This window comes from Acipenser ruthenus, chromosome 58 (genome assembly GCF_902713425.1).
Source record: "Acipenser ruthenus chromosome 58, fAciRut3.2 maternal haplotype, whole genome shotgun sequence".
In the NCBI taxonomy this organism is placed as follows: domain Eukaryota; kingdom Metazoa; phylum Chordata; class Actinopteri; order Acipenseriformes; family Acipenseridae; genus Acipenser; species Acipenser ruthenus.
In genome coordinates, this window is record NC_081246.1 from 3691659 (window position 1) to 3709310 (window position 17652).

The 17652-nt window shown below is 44.0% G+C and overlaps 3 protein-coding genes across 4 annotated transcripts in view; 2 read left to right on the top strand and 1 right to left on the bottom strand.

The window, feature by feature from the left end:
* The window catches only part of LOC117407633 (zinc finger protein 184-like), a 156734-nt gene that overhangs the window by 121197 nt on the left and 17885 nt on the right, over positions 1 to 17652 (bottom strand). The gene's annotated exons all lie outside the window — the stretch shown is intronic.
* LOC117407707 (zinc finger protein 501-like) lies at positions 45 to 5993 on the top strand. Of its 2 annotated transcripts, XM_059018048.1 has the most exons (3): positions 45 to 330; positions 1948 to 2145; positions 3442 to 5993. In XM_059018048.1, the coding sequence occupies exons 2-3, from the start codon at positions 1986 to 1988 to the stop codon at positions 4671 to 4673; spliced, it is 1392 nt and encodes a 463-aa protein (XP_058874031.1). In that variant the 5' UTR covers positions 45 to 330; positions 1948 to 1985; the 3' UTR covers positions 4674 to 5993. The 2 variants fall into 2 exon arrangements, with proteins under 2 accessions (XP_058874031.1, XP_058874032.1); XM_059018049.1 differs by lacking the exons at positions 45 to 330; positions 1948 to 2145 and adding an exon at positions 2306 to 3000.
* Positions 8647 to 17652, top strand: part of LOC117407634 (piggyBac transposable element-derived protein 4-like) — a 60269-nt gene continuing 51263 nt past the window's right edge. Inside the window, exons 1-2 of the mRNA XM_059017954.1 lie at positions 8647 to 9215; positions 11486 to 11550. The gene's annotated coding sequence lies outside the window, so the exon portion shown is untranslated. The remainder of the gene's footprint in view (positions 9216 to 11485; positions 11551 to 17652) is intronic.

The window sequence follows — 17652 nt, forward strand, 5'->3', positions numbered from 1 at the left end:
AAGAGGCGGGTATGAAACTGGATGCCGGAGTCCGCCATGTTGGCTCCGACCGCGCTGTGTTTTTATCACGAAATGTCCTTCCGTGGATCCGGAATGGCGCCGGTTTCGTCTCGCTGGTTTGGGCTGCGTGTTGTGAACGCGTTTGTATTCCAAAGCGGCTGCTTATGCTGCAGCGTAATTGTATTTTAGTTTGATTTATTAACGTTTTTTTTTAGTTAAAGTGACGGTTTAGATGTGAAACGGAGGTCTTTGAGATCGACTAAAGAAAGAAACAACGACAGCTTTACTCCGACTGCAGAGAGAGAGAGAGAGAGAGAGACAGAGAGAGAGGTAAACAACACTTCTAATGTAATTCACATTGGCTCTCCAGCGAGTCCAGTACAAGTCCACTACATTACATACCCGCTTCAAAACAGAAGCTGAACACCGAACTGCACGAAAATGACGTTTTAATTCGGATTGTATTTATTATTATTATGCGTTTATTTAGCAGACGCCTTTATCCAAGGCGACTTGCAGAGACTAGGGCAAGGGTAGTCAATTCCAGTCCTTGAGGGCTGAACTGTTTCTGGTTTTCATTCCAACTCCAGGTCTTAATTGCTTGATTAAATCTAATTATTTGGCCATTTGAAAATATTTAAGGTTTTGAGAGACATTTTTTGGTCTATTTTTCATTTAATGATTTAAATAATCCACTCGATTCAAGATACAATACCTATAAAACATGATAAGGCCTGAGAAAAAAAAGGTGTAAACTTTTTTCTAATAATCAAAATAATTAGGCCAATTAACTAACAGACAGCTTGGTTGCAACAAAAACCAGAAACCGTTTGGCCCTCGAGGACTGGAATTGACTACCCCTGGACTAGGGTGTGTGAACTATGCATCAGCTGCAGAGTCACTTACAACTACGTCTCACCCGAAAGACGGAGCACAAGGAGGTGAAGTGACTTGCTCAGGGTCACACAATGAGTCAGTGGCTGAGGTGGGATTTGAACAGTGCCAGCTGTTTTAAATGTGAGGCATTAGTCCAGGTTTCTCCAGCCCTGGTCCTGGAGAGCCCCTCTCCTGCAGGTTTTATAGCTGTCTTTACATCATCAGTGGCTAGAGATCTGGAACACCTGTTAATCTGGACTAATTAAGACAATAATTGGTTCAATTAAGTAACTGAGAGATTGGCTGAAACGAAAACCAGCAGCCACAGTAGCTCTCTAGGACCAGGGGTGGAGACCCCTGCATTATTATTATTATTATTATTATTATTATTATTATTATTATTATTATTTATTTCTTAGCAGACGCCCTTATCCAGGGCGACTTACAATTGTTTCAAGATATCACATTATTTTTCACATACAATTATATTATATTTTTACATACAATTCCCCATTTATACAGTTGGGTTTTTACTGGAGCAATCTAGGTAAAGTACCTTGCTCAAGGGTACAGCAGCAGTGTCCCCCCCACCTGGGATTGAACCCACGACCCTCCGGTCAAGAGTCCAGAGCCCTGACCACTACTCCACACTGCTGCCCTAGAGGCTCCTTTTAATCTACAATCGATTGCTATTCAGACGATGGGTGTTCTAAATTTCCACTCAAGTAATTAGTCTGTTAAAACAATATTATAATCCCTGTGCAGCAGTAATTTAAAAAGCTCCAGAATTAATATAGTCTACATGTCGATTTAGTCTATGTCATTGAGGTCTGTTATTTCAACAAATCAAATCAAACTATATATATATATATATATATATATATATATATATATATATATATATATATATATATATACACATACACACACACACACATCAGGGGAGGTCAACCCTGGTCAAGGAGAGACACAATCCTGCAGGTTTTCTGGGTCTTTTTAAATCATTCATGACCAAATTCAAGGCACCTTATATGCAGTCTGAAGTGACAGTCTTGTCTTCCTTTTCCTCAGTGAGAGCGGATCAGCCTCACTCAAAGGAAGTTTCTGAGATGGAAGCAGCTCACATCAGCCCAGAGCTTCCTATTCGATGGGTTGTTTCTGCAGACGGGACTGTTGAGATCAAGGAGGAAGTGACTGAGCTGGGGTGTGACCAGGCCAATGAGCGGAGCCTGCAGGAGGAAATGCCACCTTCTAGCATCACTGAGAGAGGTGAGTGAAACTGGAATGCTGGGAATAGGGGAGTACAGTACATTAAGGGGTCATTGTTCAGAAAATTCAAACAGGGGCTTAAGTGGAGGCTGGTTAATTTTTGAATATATTAAATACATAATTAACATGTGACCATTCGAAAACATATGTAACAAACGCATATTAATGGTTAACATTTCTATTAGGATTATTCACAAACATACATAAACATTCAGATATTGCATTTAAAGTATATTAATATAAATATTGCATTAGACTATAGACACGCTGTCATTATTATTATTATTATTATTATTATTATTATTATTATTATTATTATTATTATTATTTAGTCATTTAGAAGACTTTTATCCAACGTGACTCACAGAGACTAGGGGTGCGTCACAACTAATGTTCTGCGCGTTAGGGTCCCAGAATCTGTTTTGGACTGATTTATTTCACCTTTTTATGGAAGAGGTTGCGTTTCATTTTTTTGGTCGTATCCTTCCATATTTTAAATTTAGCAGTGGCTCCGCAGAGTATAAGAAATAGGGTGGAAATGCTAATATATTCATAGCATTTAATGCAATGTTTTTGTTGGAATCGTCAGTCGGTTCATTGATTTGACTCCACGGACGCCTGTGTTATGATACAGACGTATACATTAGGGCTGTGACCCGCGCGATTTTGCTTGCTTGTATCTAATGTTTATACGATTATATTAACATTATTTTCTTTTATACATATAAAGTATTTTTGATAAAATCATTTGTCAGATTTATTTCCCTACAGAACAGAGCAAGTTTACGAGCACAATAACCCATGACAGCGTTGCAGTGAGACACATCACACCACCCATAACTCAGCTGCATCCAGGTTCGGCTTTTAGCATCGATATTGAGATGCGATGGGCAGGGTAGCATTCACTGATAAGGAGAGCAGTGGTGAGAACATGTGTTTTAAACCTTAGAATCAACATCAGCTTTAACAAGGAAGTTCCACTAAACAATAATAAGGGGAGCAGTGAAAATCCGTTTTCAATCACATTGTCACTGCTGCCCTGATCATCTGCTGCTGAACGCTGTCAATATGTTTTATTAAAGATGGTTTTAGAATACGTTTTGCTTGTCCTCATTGACATCCATTATATAAAAGGAGGTTCACATTAACAGGAGTGTTATTAAGCAGGTTTGACAGTATTCTCTAACTATGCAGTCATCAGAGTTCACTCAGTTATGGGGAAATCTTACAGAAGTGAATGTATAAGAATGCTGTAAAATAACCTTTGTCTCTTTCTTTGTTTTGCTTGTGATGTAGATGAAGGAGAACACGACTCCACTCCATCACTCCACTGCAAAAACTCTGCTAGTGACAAACTGCAGTGCATGACACACAGAGAGCCGACACCTCAAGATGAACATTTTAAAGAATTGATTGTTAAAATTCATCCTGTACAAGTGCCGTTTATTCAGGAGAGTACAGAGATTGCACAGTCTGTGTGTGTGAACAATTCTGAAACCCGGGACAACTTGAAGACCTTACCTTGTTCTACTGAAGCTGGGAAGAGTTCCTGGCAATTAGGCTCTCCTAAAACTCACAAGGGAAATCGCACAGGAGGGGCTTCATTTCTCTGTGCTGATTGTGGGAAGAGATTCACTCTATTAGGAAATCTTAAAAAACACCAACTAATTCACACAGGAGAGAAACCTCATCACTGTAATACATGTGAGAAGAGGTTCTCTCGATCAGAATATCTTAAACACCACCAGCGAATTCACACAGGAGAGAAACCACACCTTTGTAGTGATTGTGGGAAGTGCTTCACTCTATTAGGAAATCTTAAAAAACACCAACTAATTCACACAGACGAGAAACCACACCACTGTAATAAATGTGAGAAGAGGTTCTCTCGATCAGAATATCTTAAACATCACCAGCGCATTCACACAGGAGAGAAACCACACGTCTGTAGTGATTGTGGGCAGTGCTTCACTACATTAGGAAATCTTAAAAAACACCAACTAATTCACACAGGAGAGAAACCGTACCACTGTAATGAATGCGAGAAGAGGTTCTCTCGATCAGAATATCTTAAATATCACCAGCGACTTCACACAGGAGACAAACCACACCACTGTAATGATTGTAGGAAGTGCTCCACTCAATTAGAAAATCTTAAACACCAAGAAATACACACAGGAGAGAAACCACACCACTGTAATGAATGTGGGAGAAGTTTCACTCACTTAAGAAGTCTTAAAGCACACCAACTAATTCACACAGGAGATAAACCACACCGCTGTAATGATTGTGGGAAGAGCTTCACTCAATTAGGAAATCTTACAAAACACCAACGAATACACACAGGAGAGAAACCACACCACTGTAATGATTGTGGGAGAAGTTTCACTCGAATAGACAACCTTAAAATGCACCAGCTCATTCACACAGAAAAGAAACCACACCACTGCAATGACTGTGGGAAGAGTTTACCTGAATTAGGAAATCTTAAAACACACCAACTAATTCACACAGCAGCAAAACCCTGAATGCTGAATGTTGGGGGACGGACATTCCTTCACAAAGACTCCTCAGAAGTGTTTATTGCACAGGCTGCTTTTACACTTTGAAACAGACAAAAGGACACCATTCCGGTCATGAGACATCAGAGCTTCAAACGAAACAGACACTTTGAACACATTCCAAAGAGGGAGACACTATTTCACCCCCTCGCTGGTAAGAGAGAGACGTGCCCGGATGTTTATCTCGTGGGAGATGTTGCTTTCCGATATCCCACTGACTGAGACTGCAAACATTAATTACCACAGTAACTGTTGACTGTGACTTGGCTTCTTCACGTCTAAACCCCTGGAGCAAGGTGTAAACGCTGGGCTTCTCTTTGCATCCCTCCAGGCTGGACCGCGGAGCAACGACCACCGCAGGATTGGTATTCTTCTTTCTTATTCATAGGACTGCGTTGTTTAGTCCCCTTCCAATGAAACATTGAAATTAAAGAGCCAGATGTGAGCCTCCAAACCCATAAAACACCATGGACAGCAATTCAAAACTCTGTTCATATTTTAAATGACTCTCTTTATATGGAAGCAAATATTCTGAAACTGTTAAATTACATGTAAATAAATATATATGTATATTAAACTGGCATTATGAAACATTTGCAATAAATGTTAAGGAGGCTGTGTGGTCCAGTGGTTAAAGAAAAGGGCTTGTAACCAGGAGGTCCCCGGTTCAAATCCCACCTCAGCCACTGACTCATTGTGTGACCCTGAGCAAGTCACTTAACCTCCTTGTGCTCCGTCTTTCAGGTGAGATGTAGTTGTAAGTGACTCTGCAGCTGATGCATAGTTCACACACCCTAGTCTCTGTAAGTCGCCTTGGATAAAGGCGTCTGCTAAATAAACAAATAATAATAAATAGCGTTATGTTAATAGTTTGTATTACTTGGGATTGTCTTTCAATAGACAGCAAAGCAAACGTGTGATCAATCCATCATAGAGTGGATAGTTAATTGATCAATGGAAAAATGTCAAGATTAAAAACCCTATTCTGAAGTATTGCTTGTATTTTTTTTTTCAGAGTATGTAGCTTCTGAATAAGCTTTTTTTCCTCAAGTCTGCTGTTCTTTTTCTTTGTTTGATAAACAACACTATGAAGCATGTAGTAGAAGGCCTGATCCTCGGAGAGCATCCCACTGAAAAATGCTTGGTCCTGAAAGGGTTAAATGTGTGAAACTCTTGCCACATTCAGCACAGTGATGAGGTTTCTCACCCGTTTGAATGCGCTGGTGTGATTGAAGACTTCCTAATCACATGGAGCGCTTCCCACACAGTGCAGTGATAGTACATAAGAACATAAGAAAGTTTACAAACGAGAGGAGGCCATTCGGCCCATCTTGCTCGTTTGGTTGTTAGTAGCTTATTGATCCCAGAATCTCATCAAGCAGCTTCTTGAAGGATCCCAGGGTGTCAGCTTCAACAACATTACTGGGGAGTTGGTTCCAGACCCTCACAATTCTCTGTGTAAAAAAGTGCCTCCTATTTTCTGTTCTGAATGCCCCATTATCTAATCTCCATTTGTGACCCCTGGCCCTTGTTTCTTTTTTCAGGTCAAAGAAGTCCCCTGGGTCGACATTGTCTATACCTTTTAGGATTTTGAATGCTTGAATCAGATCGCCGCGTAGTCTTCTTTGTTCAAGACTGAATAGATTCAATTATTTTAGCCTGTCTGCATCGAGGAGGGCTACCCAGCCTTCTACAGAGGACTAATAGCACAGCTCATTCGACAGATCCCAAACACTGCCATCGTGCTCTCCACCTACGAACTCAGAGTGTACCTGCTAGGGAACCGCTCCACAAATTAATCAAGCATGGGACGTTTCACACATGCTTCCTTGGTTCACTGCGACTTTTCCCCGACACAAAGGAGGAGCAGATTTTGAAGATCTTGTGTGTGGTTTTTTTAAAAAATTTTAATATATATTATAAAAGCACTTTTCAAAATGTCATTTGTATATGTGTTTTTGTCGCTTTTTCCATCAACAGTTTTTGACAAGAAGATCACGCATTTTAATCCTGCAGTTACATGTAAAAGCATGACATGGAAACTTAACATTTTATAAAAATAAAAAAAATAGCATTCAAAATCCTAAAAGCATTCAAAATCCTAAAAGGCATTGACAATGTCGACCCAGGGGACTTTTGACTTGAAAAAAGAAACAAGGACCAGGGGTCACAAATGGAGAATAGATAAAGGGGCATTCAGAACAGAAAATAGGAGGCACTTTTTTACACAGAGAATTGTGAGGGTCTGGAACCAACTCCCCAGTAATGTTGTTGAAGCTGACACCCTGGGATCCTTCAAGAAGCTGCTTGATGAGATTCTGGGATCAATAAGATACTAACAACCAAACGAGCAAGATGGGCTGAATGGCCTCCTCTCGTTTGGAAACTTTCTTATGCAGTCCGTGAATGAAACAGACAGAGAGATTTGCAATACAGACACGGTCACCAGTCCTGGAGGCGTGCAGTAGTGCTTGTGGTGGGTGATTACAAGTTTATAGTTGTGATAGTGGTGAAGTGTTCTGATTTTGTGCTGGCCCACGGTTCTTGCTGTTTAGCGCCATCACAGGTCAGGAGAGAGATTTACAACCAAGAATCATTGTATTTCTGTCACAATGTGCTGGTGTGATTGCAGACTTAATCACGTGAATCTCTTCCCACACTCTGTGCCTTGATAAGGTTTCTCACCTGTGTGAATACGCTGGTGTCTTTTAAGCTGTGATAAATGACTGAAACTCTTTCCACAATCAGCACAGGGAAACTGAGTCCCTACTGCAAGATTTCCTTTATCAGGTAGAGAAAAAAGAGAAGACAAAGGTTATTGTAAAGCATTCTTGCACGTTCACTCTTCTCATAATCATGACCAACTCCCAGAGTGAACTCTGATACAGTCAAACCTACGTAATATCACTCCTGTTAATACCAGCCTCCATTTATTATCATTACATTGGAATTTGCCATGCAGAATATACTGGGTGTCAATAAGGACAAATGCTTGAGAATATCACTTTGATTATTAACACAGTCCGGTTATTGAATAAGAATTCATAAAAATATATAAATAAAAAACAGGGATATATGTTCTAATCCAGGGCTATTATTGTAGCATGTCCTGGCTCTGTTGCAGGTGAGTAACCAGGGTCTGAAAAGTACAGGGAGGATTTTTTTTAAGAGTAGTGCCTGGTCCATTAAAAAATAGAGGGGTATTTCAGTCCGTATTGCACATTGTTTGACAGACCTTTTTGTATCATTTGTTCATAGCACAGTTGTTTTGACCTATTTGAACCCAAACTAATACTTTAAACAGCACTTAATACAGCGCTGTATTATGCTGCTGGACATTACGTTTAATGTACTGTTAATTACTATTTTATATTGATTAATTCATTCATTTATGTGGGTAACACTTCAAAATAAGTGTCTGTAGTTCATCATGAATTACGTATGAAATAATTTATCAGCATGTTAAATTCTGTGTCTGCAATTCATCATGAATTACATATGAACTTATTTTTACATATGAACTTATTTTTACTAGGCTGTGTGGTCCAGTGGTTAAAGAAAAGGGCTTGTAACCAGGAGGTCCCCGGTTCAAATCTCACCTCAGCCACTGACTCATTGTGTGACCCTGAGCAAGTCACTTAACCTCCTTGTGCTCCGTCTTTCGGGTGAGACGTAGTTGTAAGTGACTCTGCAGCTGATGCATAGTTCACACACCCTAGTCTCTGTAAGTCGCCCTGGCTAATGGCGTCTCCTAAACAAACAAATAATAATAATTATAATAATTTTAGTGTTACCGTGTATTTAATATATCGTTGACAACGCTGTTAACTCTTCTGTGCAAAAAAATAGCATGCTGTTCCCTTCCACTAAAAAGGAGGCAGCATTAGTTTTAGTAGCTATTTGAATTGCGATTGGCAGGTCACTCGTGATCGCTGCATCGTCTCTTTGGTTCACAGCCTCAGCCAGCGTCCCGCTGCAACTTCTCAGAGCTGCGCTGTGCAGACCGTGCAATCTGTGCACGATCTGCACAGGTTGCAGCAGCCCTCGAAGAACGCGCATCTGTGCAGAACTGTGCAGATCTTGTCGGGTATTATTGGCTGCAGACTAAACCGGGCTTGACAGGCTAGTCTCCCTGTCGAAGCAAGGGCGGGATCGCGTTGAGAAAGAGGGCGTTATGAAAGTGGATACTGGAGTAGCCATGTCGGCTCCGACTCAGTTGTGTTTTGCTGGGCAATAATGTCCTGTCGTGGATCTCAAATGGCGCCAGTTTCGTCTCTGTGCTTTGTACTGCGCATGCTCAATGAGCTTTGTGTGTCAAAGCTGCTCCTCGTGCGTTGTAGTTTGTTTGATTTATTAACAGATTGGAGTGTTTTTTTTCTTAATTTATTAATCTATATTAATGTTTTTAGTTAAAGTGACGGTTTAGATGTGAAAAGGAAGTCTTGGGATCGATTAAAGAAAGAAACAACGACAGCTAACGCCGACTGCAGAGAGATACAGAGGAGAGAGGTAAACAAAACTGAATTTCGCGTAATTAAATTCACATTGGTTTTTTTTTTTTAGACATACTACAGTACAGTGCCCTACATATCAATTTCAAAACGGTGTTTGAAAAACTGAACTGCACAAAAAGGAAGTTTTAATTTCAGTTACATTTATATCTACAGTACAGGAGGGCTTTTTGACCCGGTTGTTGTACCGGAGGGATGCAGGTTTGGGTGTTCAAACGTAATTTTAGATTTTAACAAACAAAATCCGAAGTAAATAATTACGTTTTTTTAACGACAGACTATGACAAAAAGTTTTGCATCGTCTAGAATTTTAAGATAGACACATAACGTTATATATATCTAAAATAACTAAATTTATATATATATATATATATATATATATATATATATATATATATATGTAAATAATTTAGTTATTTTAGATATTTATTTTACATCACGTCAGCAAAAAAATGTACCAAGGCTGGCGATTATTTATTTATTTTTTTAATTTTTTTTTTTTATAATAGATTTATTTATTTATTTTTTAAAATCATGTATTTTTTTTGTAGTACCGTAGTTGTAGCTCTACAGTACCTCCAAACTGTAAATTTAAGGATGTTGGAAACGGTGTTTTGTGAATAGTTACATACCAAACTAAATTACTGAATCTTAAATAGGCAGCAGTGTGGAGTAGTGGTCAGGGGCTCTGGACTCTTGACCAGAGGGTCGTGGGTTCAATCCCAGGTGGGGGACACTGCTGCTGTACCCTTGAGCAAGGTACTTTACCTAGATTGCTCCAGTAAAAACCCAACTGTATAAATGGGTAATTGTATGTAAAAAATAATGTGATATCTTGTAACAATTGTAAGTCGCCCTGGATAAGGGCGTCTGCTATGAAATACAGAAACAAAGCAAATTAGTTATCATTGTGGCATCTTCAAATGTGAGCGATGAAAAATCCCCCTCACTCATCCCAGTCATTCTTTTCTTTCTTTGATTTCCTCTTTCTGTGTCACTCCAAACACACGCTCAGTTGTTGCTTAGGACTGCTTTGCTTTTTATAGTGTGTTCAATTGTTAAAGTTCCTGATTGAACCACTAAATAACCCTGCTTTCAGCGGGTCTTAACACAGAGCTCGGTTGTCTATTTGGGACCCCATTGCACTGTCATCAGAATCGCTTCATGAGTATGTTAAGCAGTATTATTTTTTTTAAATGCCTTCCCTCCATTTATGCGCCACAGAATCGGGGGGAGGCGCTGTTCTTTGCGTTGTGAATCCAGCCCTAAGAGTTTGTTTTTAGACAGTAAGAGTTTAAGATGTTTGTGTTAATGATAGGCTTTTAAACATACGTTTCATGTCTTTTTCCTGAGACACTATAGAAAATAGGTAGTAAATGAAAAAAAATGATTTAAATGAATAATTCTTTTAAAAAATCAAGTGATTTGAATCAGAATTTAAATCGAAGTCCGCCAACCCTGTTACAGATACTTTAAATAAATAATAAACGACTAACCAAGCACAACTTATCGGTTTTAAACTGCTTTTTACATTTTATTCTTTAGAAAAATATATTTCTGCTCAATTCGCAACATTTTCATGTTAACTGTTTTTAAGTATACAGTATACAATTATAAAAAAATATTCATACAGTAGCAAATTAGTTTTACACACAGATAAATGATTACCAGAAAGTTAACTATTGTTTTAATAAAGGTCTTTATTTCCTAATGCAATAAGAAACACTAAAAATGAACAACTAAAATACTGATTTAACAGAGCATATACATATGTGGGAACTGTTTGTTTTCACTATTTTAAAAAAAAAAGGATTGCCTTAATCAATTTGCTTAAAAAATGAACAATCTTTATTAAATTCTCAGTGGTTTTAATTTTATACATGCCTCAAAAAGCAACAACAATGCTCTAAAAAATCTGCCTTTATTATTATTATTATTATTATTATTATTTATTTCTTAGCAGACGCCCTTATCCAGGGCGACTTACAATTATTACAAGATATCCATTATTTTTACATACAATTACCCATTTATACAGTTTGGTTTTTACTGGAGCAATCTAGGTAAAGTACCTTGCTCAAGGGTACAGCAGCAGCGTCCCACCACCTGGGATTGAACCCAGAACCCTCCGGTCAAGTATATAATAATAATAATAATAATAATAATAATAATAATAATAATAATAATAATAATAATACTATCTCGGAGGAAAGTTAAGGAACAGTGACGTTATTTCTCATGTTAAGTAATCTCCTAATTCCATTGCAGTTGAGAAGCTGATACATTTCCCAGTAAGCGCGTCCCGTTTGGTCCTGCTGCAGCGCTCTTTTCTGGTACAGTTGGTTTCATTCCACTTTTTCTCCCAGTCCCAGACGAGCGTTCTCTTGTTTCCACACATTCGTCCTCTTCCAGGAGCTGCTGTTCTGTTTCTTCGTTGATACGTTGGCACTGAGCCCAGCTCCTGGTTTTCATTTTGTGGAAGTGGCTTCTCGCTTTGCCCTTGCTGCTGTAGTTTAATTTTGACTGGCGGCTTGTTTTTTCGTTTTTGTCGTTCTGTTTCGGTCACCGCTGTCTTTTGACGCTGGCTTCCACTTTGATGGAAATATTTCAATTTTTTTTAGAAGTAAGTTTATTTTAATAATCGCTTATGAAAAACACCTTCGTATGAAATCGTTTTTCCGTGTTGCGGGTATCTCGTACTGTTTGTGGGAATGTCATCACTTTAGTTGCACAGGGGTAGCCCGCTAAGTGGAAATTTTCTACAGTAACAGTAAGGCCATCCCTCACAATGTATGTACTTGTATAAATAATAGGTGGTTCATTTATTCTCATTAATGGCTGTTATATATTTTAGCATATATCTTTTTTTATTGTGATGAATGTAACATTTGTTCCCTGACAGGATGGCACCACTACAGTGAAATGGTTAATTACACGAACAGACGGTTTTAGTACTCAAACAAAATCGTCAAAGACTTAAAAACTAAACAAAAACAAAACCTGGGACTCTGGTAGGGTGTTGAGGTGGTGTGGGGACAGTGGCTAGTTACGCCACTGTGCAGTAGATATCAACAACATTTCAAATAAATCTTAGTGATTTTAAGTAAGATTGGATTCATACATGATATAGTTTTCTAAAGTGTGTGTTCTGTGGAAATTCCAATAAAAGCACCTTATATGCAGCCTGAAATGAAAAACTAAAAGTCTTGTCTCCTTTTCTTCAGTGAGAACGGATCAGCCTCACTCAAAGAAAGTTTCTGAGATGGAAGCAGCTCACATCAGCCCAGAGCTTCCTATTCGATGGGTTGTTTCTGCAGACAGGACTGTTGAGATCAAGGAGGAAGTGACTGAGCTGGGGTGTGACCAGGCCAATGAGCGGATCCTGCAGGAGGAAACGCCACCTTCTAGCATCACTGAGAGAGGTGAGTGAAACTGGAATGCAGATCTATAGAGGGGGTCTTTACTGAAAGAGGGGAAGAAAGCCTGTGGAATACACTGCATTATTTATGTTTGGCTTTTTCGCTGGACTTCAGCAGAAAGCTATTTACAGTCCAGTTTGTTTACATTCCCCAACACTAATTTTAGTGCACCCTTCTTTGAAACCTGCTTGTTACAACATCATGTCCCTATCTGACAATACTACTGATGACCTAATTTACATGGAACTTTTAAATAGAACAGTGGTTCCCTTTCAAGTCGAAAATAACCATCAAGGTATGGGACATTGCCGTCAGGCAGTAGGGATTGGCTGAGCTTTATGTCAAAGCTGCCGATAGGCCTCCGCGCAAGCTGCCGTGTAAGCCCGCCCCCTTGGGAGCTTACTATACGCAGCGCGCGGAGAGTCACTTCCTCTTTTGCCTTCAGCATCAGTAGCGGTAGGACTTAGAGCTAATTTAACTGATTGTACTCACTAAGCTTAGGCTTGAGAAGCTGGTTTTTCCCCTTCTCCGAGTTTATTTCAGTTATTATTGTTATTATTGTGTATTGTATTATTTAGAATATATTTTGTGTTTACATTATATATTCCTTTTCGCTTTGCTTCGGCATTGCGTTCTTCGTGGTCTCCCCGTCTTTCCTCTGTTCTTTTATTATTTACTGTGTGGGTTTTTTTTATATATATATTCTATATATATTGTATTATTGTGTAATTATATATTTTTATATATTACATTGTGTGTCGGACGTGTGTTGCGTTGGCCTTGGCCACGCGCAATTGCATCCTCGGTCTAGCTTAGGCTATACCGTGTGTGTGTGTGCGGGTAGCTTAGGCTATACCGTGTGTGTGTGCGGGTAGTCTGCTCTGCAGTCCCCCCCCCCCCCGCGGCGCGTTCCCGCCACGTGGTATTGCACTACACTCCCTTTCCCTTTGCAGCGTCCACAAAAAAAAAAAAATAAAAAATAAGTTTTTCCCTTCACTATACAGAGGAAGACAACCACCAACGTGCAAAATCCCCAGCACCTTCAGGTAGGTATTGCACAGCACCAGACACTGTACCAGCACTTTGCGTCTCCGCTTGGCGGGTCAGCTGACGCTTAGGCGTCTGTGCTTGCGTTCCACGCTTGGTACTCGCGCTTCGGCGCTCGCGCTCCGGCGCTTTGGTGTCAGCGCTTGTGCGCTTGGTGCAGCGCTTTGTGCAGCGCTTCTGCGCTTGGTGCTTAGTGCTTCTGCACTTGGGGCTCAGTGCTCGACGCTCGACGCTTCGGCGCTCGGTGCTCGACGCTCGGTGCACGTTTCCATCTACGTCGGTGCTCGACGCTCGGTGCTCGACGCTCGGTGCACGCACCCTCGACGCACTTCGGTGCTCGACGCTCGGTGCTCGACGCTCGACGCTCGGTGCTCGACGCTCGACGCTCGGTGCTCGGCGCTTGGCGCCTCGACGCTCGACGCTTCGGCGCTCGACGCTCGACGCTCGGTGCTCGACGCTTCGGCGTTCGACGCCTCAACGCGCGCACCCTTGACGTCGACGCACGCACCTCGGTGCTTGACGCTTCGGCGCTCGGTGCTCGACGCACGCACCCTCGACGCCTCGGCGCTCGACGCGGCGGCGCTCGACGCACGCACATCAGGTGCTTGACGCTTGGTGCCCAGCGCTTCAGCGCTCGACGACGCGCACCTCACTCTCGACTTTGACGTCATTATGTCTGGGTTCCACCGTTGTGTGACCTGTCAGGCCAAGTTGCCTGCCAGCGACCCTCATGAGGACTGTGTCGCATGTTTAGGGCCGGACCATGCAGCATCTGCCCTGGCAGACAGGGCATACTGCCAGCTATGTGCGGGGTTTCAAACACGCACCCTACGCCAGAGAGCTAGGAAGGCGGTGGGAGGTCGTTCCCCATCTTCAGGCTCGTCCCACACCGTCTCGGCCCCACCATCGTCTATCGTGTCGCTGCCGGCGACGTCTCAGCCTATGAGCCCATCTTCCCAGCTTACAGCTGGTCAAAGGTCTCCAATTAGGCGTGCTCGGGAACGTTCCCGCAGCCCCTCCTCTCGCGGGGCTCGCCCCCGTCGAGAGTCGCGATCCAGATCTCGATCGCCTCGCCGGAGAAGACACTCCCGCTCCCCTCGAAGGGGTAGACGGCATCAAGACACATCTGGGGTGGCTGAGCTCACCTCCAAGATGTCGCAGTTCATGGAGCTCATGATGGGACAACAATCCCTCCTCATGACTCTAGCGAACGTGGCGCCTCGGGCCCCAGAAATGGTTACCGGACCCAGCGCTAGTCAGCCGATGGTTCCTCCACCAGTTCCCCAGGAAGTAGAGTGGGACGCCGATGCTGTCTCAAGGGACGCATCTGATGCAGACCCGCTCTTTGAAGATACAGAGCCTGAGGTGGCATCCCAGCACTCTGGGCAGGACGACCCTGAAGTGCTGGATACTAATGACCCTATCTGGTCAGTGGTGGAGAGGGCAGCCCGCCATCTAGGCGTGGACTGGCCCGCATCAGAGCCAACACGTCGCTCTCTGTTTGAATTGCCATCGGCTCCGCCCCTTCAGTCCAGGATGCTCCCGGCATTCCCGGATTTTATTAAGGAGGTGCAGTCCACCTGGGGAGCACCGGCCTCCGCCCCTGCGACTTCTCGCAAGGCTTCGGCCTTCACCATGCACGGGGCGAGCGAAGCTGGGCTGGCGTTGTTTCCGCCAGTGGGCGCCGCGTTCGCCGCGCTAGTAAAGACGCCGACACTTTCGGGGCTGGCTAAGGACCCTTCCTGCCCTAACAGGCAGTGTAGGATTACGGAGGCCCACCTAAAAAAGGGTTATGCCGCGGCTACAGAGGCAGTTAGACTGTCCAACGTGGCCAGCCTCCTGACAGTCTACCAGGCGGCGCTGATTCGCGACCTGCCTGAGTCCCCACCCGTCGGGCTCAGGACCGAGCTGGGTGCAGTTGCACAGCTGTTGGTCAGGCTGGCTCAGCTAAATGCGCGAGCACAGGGCAGGAGCATTGCTTCTCTAGTAGTAGCAAGGAGGCAGCTATGGCTCTCACAGGCCAGGGTACAGGAGCCTGATAAGGCCCCGTTGTTAGATGCTCCTATATCCCCGGGGCACACGTTTGGCCCAGCGGTGGAGGAGATGCTGCAACGCTCCGTCAAGGCGCGTGAGGCGTCGCAGCAGTTGGCTAAGATGTGGCCAAGCAAGCCTTTCCAGCCAAGGCGGCCGCAGGAGCGCCAATGGCGCAGGGCGCTGCCGCAGCAGCAGGCGCACCCACAGGGCAGTAAAACCGCCCCCTCGGGGGTTGCAGCACGCAGCCAACCAGCATTTGCGAGACCGCAGCGTGGAGGGTGGCGCCCCAGAGGAGGTAGCAGACCACGTCCTCGTGGCTCTGGTCAGGCCCCTCGTGAGCGAGCGCAGCCTAAGCAGCCCTGAGAAACCCCGGCAGCCGTTAACCCACCCCTACACTGTTCCACAGCTCCTGTTCTGGCAACAATGCACCAACGACATCTGGGTGCGCAAAACTATAATCACCGGGTACACCCTTCAATTCCGGTTAAAACCCCCCCCCTTCAGGGGAGTGGTGGTAACTGCAGTGAAGGACTCGGTTCAGTCCTCAGCTCTAAATGCAGAAATACAGGCATTGCTCAAGAAGCGTGCCATTCAACTAGTAGACCCTGCTCTGACCGATCAGGGGTTCTACTCCAAATACTTCCTTGTGCCAAAGAAGGACGGCGGGCTCCGCCCTATTCTAGACCTGCGTGTACTGAACAAATACCTACGGGTGTTGTCGTTCAAGATGCTTACGCACAGGAACATTGTCCAGTCTGTCCGGCAGGGCGACTGGTTTACCACCGTAGACCTCACAGATGCGTACTTTCACGTTCCCATCTGTCCGGGTCACAGGAAGTACCTACGTTTCGCATTTCAGAGCAGGGTCTACGAGTTTTGTGTCCTGCCATTCGGCCTGTCTCTAGCTCCTCGAACCTTTTCGAAGTGTATGGACGCCATTCTAGCCCCCTTGCGGGTTCAAGGCGTTCGACTGCTGAACTATCTGGACGACTGGCTCGTCTGCGCGCAGTCAAAGGAGCAGTTGGCACAGCACACAGTGATGGTTACAGACCATCTTCAGCGGCTAGGTCTGAAGGTCAATCCAGACAAGAGCCGCCTCGTGCCCAGCCAACAGACCGAGTTTTTGGGTCTGCATCTGGACTCAGTGTCCATGGAAGCGACCCTATCGACACAAAGAGTTGCCTCATTAGAGCGGTGTCTCTCCCTATTCAGGTTGAGAGAAACAGTCAGCATGGAGCTCTGTCAGCGCATGCTGGGGTTGATGGCTGCCGCCTCGCAAGCCCTTCCTTTGGGCTTACTACACCAGAGACCTCTGCAGGCCTGGTTCAATGCCTTCGCGTTGCACCCGCGGAGAGACAAGCACCGCAGGTTGAGGGTATCCCGAACCTGCTGGGAAGCATTACGCTGGTGGAGAGTTCAGTCGAACATCCGCCAGGGCGTGCGCTTGGGTCCCATCTTCCGAAGGGAAGTTATCACAACCGACGCTTCCAACCAAGGTTGGGGAGCAGTCTGGAACGGGACAGGGACCCGTGGAGTGTGGTCAGGACCCTGGAGGTCAGCCCACATCAACGCTCTGGAACTCAGAGCAGTGGACCTCGCCCTTCGGCACTTCTTGCCAGTGCTTCTAGACAAGCACGTGTTAGTGCGGTCGGACAACACCACAGTAGTGGCGTATATCAATCTCCAGGGCGGATTGCGGTCCCCAGGTCTTCACCGGATGGTAACGCGGCTGTTGCTCTGGGCTCAACCGCGGTTAGCCTCTCTGCGTGCAGTTCATCTGCCGGGCAGAGTCAATTACGCAGCGGATCTCCTGTCCAGAGGAGGTCCTCTTGCGGGCGAATGGCGTCTTCACCCTCGGGTGGTAGAGCGCATTTGGGACTGGTTCGGCACAGCGCAAGTCGATCTCTTCGCTTCGCGAGAGACCACGCACTGCCC

Coding starts and splice junctions, on each gene's coding strand:
- LOC117407707 (XM_059018048.1), top strand. CDS start 1,986: ATGGAAGCAGCTCACATCAGCCCAGAGCTTCCTATTCGATGGGTTGTT. Junction 2,146..3,441: donor TTCTAGCATCACTGAGAGAG/GTGAGTGAAACT, acceptor CTTGTGATGTAG/ATGAAGGAGAACACGACTCC.